At 44.4% G+C, this 2,259-nt stretch overlaps 1 protein-coding gene across 1 annotated transcript; it reads right to left on the bottom strand.

The window, feature by feature from the left end:
- Positions 1–595: 595 nt before the first annotated feature.
- LOC132023604 (hemoglobin subunit beta-like) lies at positions 596–1,876 on the bottom strand. The gene is made up of 3 exons (XM_059409601.1): positions 1,724–1,876; positions 1,379–1,601; positions 596–851 (listed from the first exon to the last, which is right to left on the bottom strand). The coding sequence occupies exons 1-3, from the start codon at positions 1,813–1,815 to the stop codon at positions 723–725; spliced, it is 444 nt and encodes a 147-aa protein (XP_059265584.1). The 5' UTR covers positions 1,816–1,876; the 3' UTR covers positions 596–722.
- Between the last annotated feature and the right edge of the window lie 383 nt (positions 1,877–2,259).

Raw genomic sequence — 2,259 nt, 5'->3', positions numbered from 1 at the left:
CTGCCAAAAGTTCCTTTTCACATTTGCCTTAGTCATATATAACAAAATATTACCAGTTACTTCAATGCAGACCATGAAAGGCACTAAGGAAGAGCCTCTGAAACTCCCTCTCCTGCTATGTGAGAACTTCATGTTGGTCTCCACTGTAAGAGGATGGAGGGAACCAAGATAAGGGTGATGGGGAGGATGAGTAAGGGGACAGCAAAACTTGTAGGAAAATCAGAGAGCAACAGTGGTGCATTCAGGCAGAAGAGCTTAGTGGATTGAGGGTTATGAGGTTCTGGACAACTGGGGAGAAGAAGGACATATAAAAGCAAAGCTAAATAAAGATTTGATTTAAATAAATGATAGGAAAAATCTAGACCCTAAATCAAGCGTCATCCTGAATCCTTTTCTAAGGGAAAGTCAAAATTGTCTGCAGGGTCTGTTTCCCACATGTTTGACTATTTAAACCTCTCCTTTCATGGAGTCCAAAATATAGATATATTTTCCCAAGATCTGAACTAGCCCCTCATTTCTTTATGTCTTAAACTCCTTGCCCTCCCATGTCCTGAACAATTCCAGTGAGAGACACAGGGATAATTTAAATAAACCATTGCAATGAAAAGAAATGTTCTTTATTAGGCAAGAGCCAGGTGCTCAAAGCACTTTACAATTTCCCCAAGTTCAGGTGTTGGGTTCTGGGGACCAAGGGACTATTCCTGAAAAACAGGAAAGGGAGCTTAGTGATATTTGTGGGCCAGGGCATTGGCCACACCAGCCAGCACCTTCTGAAAGACAGCCTGCACCTGTGGGGTGAATTCCTTGCCAAAGTGGCGGGCCAGCACACACACCATTACGTTGCCCAGGAGCTGTGGGGAGGAGACAAGAGACATGAGCCTGGTTAGCCAATAAACTCAGCTGAGATTCAGCATTTTCCAGCCCCATCCGTAACCCCAAGCTGTGCCCCTAGAATATAAGCAGAAAGAGCTGGATCTCGGATGTTATTCTCTATGTGACTTCAACCATATTAGCCTGATTTTACATTTAGAAATGTTTCTAGCCTTCTGCCTTAATGCCAAGCTTAAATTATTATAGTTATTCTTTCCACCTAGGCAAAGGAGCAATCAGATTTTATCCTCCTTATTTTCAAAGGAAAAGACAATGGAAAAGGTATTAGAAAAAATGATTTGGAATGGATTGAAAGCACTTTGTAAATGAACACTCGAAAGTTTAATCAGAACAAAACCAAAAAACCACAGTCCTGAAGACTCCATACTAATGCTATTAGAATACCTCCTTCCACTCTAAACAGCACCTAATGCCCATACACTTTCTGAATACCATCAGCTTGACCATAAAAAGGAAGAAGGAGAATACTGAGGATCCGCAGACTCACCTTGAAGTTCTCAGGATCCACATGCAGCTTGTCACAGTGCAGCTCACTGAGCTTAGCAAAGGCACCCTTGAGGTTGTCCAGATTCTTCAGGCCATTAATAAGGGAGTTCACTACCTTCTTGCCATGGGCCTTCACCTTGCCGTTGTTCATAATAGCATCAGGAGAGGACAGGTCCCCAAAGGAGTCAAAGAACCTCTGAGTCCAGGGGTAGACGACCAGCAGCCTGAGGGGTGACAACAGCACAGAGGGCAGAGGAGTCAGAGCCTGTCAGAAACCCAGGGGACTGAGCCATTTCTGCCAGCCCAGCTTCAATTCATCAGCCTGCTTTGCCACCTGGAGACCAACCTGCCCAGGGCCTCACCACCAACAACATCCACCTTCACCTTGCCCTGAAGGCTGGAAACAGCAGCCTTCTCCTCAGCACTCAGATGCACCATGGTGTCTGTTTGTGATTACTAGGGAACGTGGCTGCGTCAAAAACAAGTGGAAGCAGTAGCTGGCCCTGCTCTTCCATTTGCGCCCAGCCCTGATCTTGCCCTCCCTGTGGCTGTGAGATTGGCCCATGACTGGGTGTGGTTCTGCGACTGCCATTCCTCTTCTTGGCAGTTCTGACACTGGCTTATGAGTCTGAATTCAGACCTGCTGTCGTCTCTCTAGGTCCCTAAGTCCCATCAGCAATACAAATTGCTAAAAAAAAAAAAAAAAAAAAAAAAAAATCATTCTCCTTGGCAACAATATTCTTACAATTTTGAAAATCACAACCTAGTAATCTAACAGAGGGTGTCTCTTCAATTTTCTCATGAATGGCAAAGAGACATTTTTCTCAAGTTAAATTTGAAACTGTACATCCTAGAATCAGAGTGTAGGCTTCAGTCTGGGAG

Source organism: Mustela nigripes, chromosome 1, assembly GCF_022355385.1.
Source record: "Mustela nigripes isolate SB6536 chromosome 1, MUSNIG.SB6536, whole genome shotgun sequence".
Classification (NCBI taxonomy): Eukaryota; Metazoa; Chordata; class Mammalia; order Carnivora; family Mustelidae; genus Mustela; species Mustela nigripes.
Note: the sequence above shows the minus strand (reverse complement) of the source record. Positions and strands in the feature narration are given on the sequence as shown.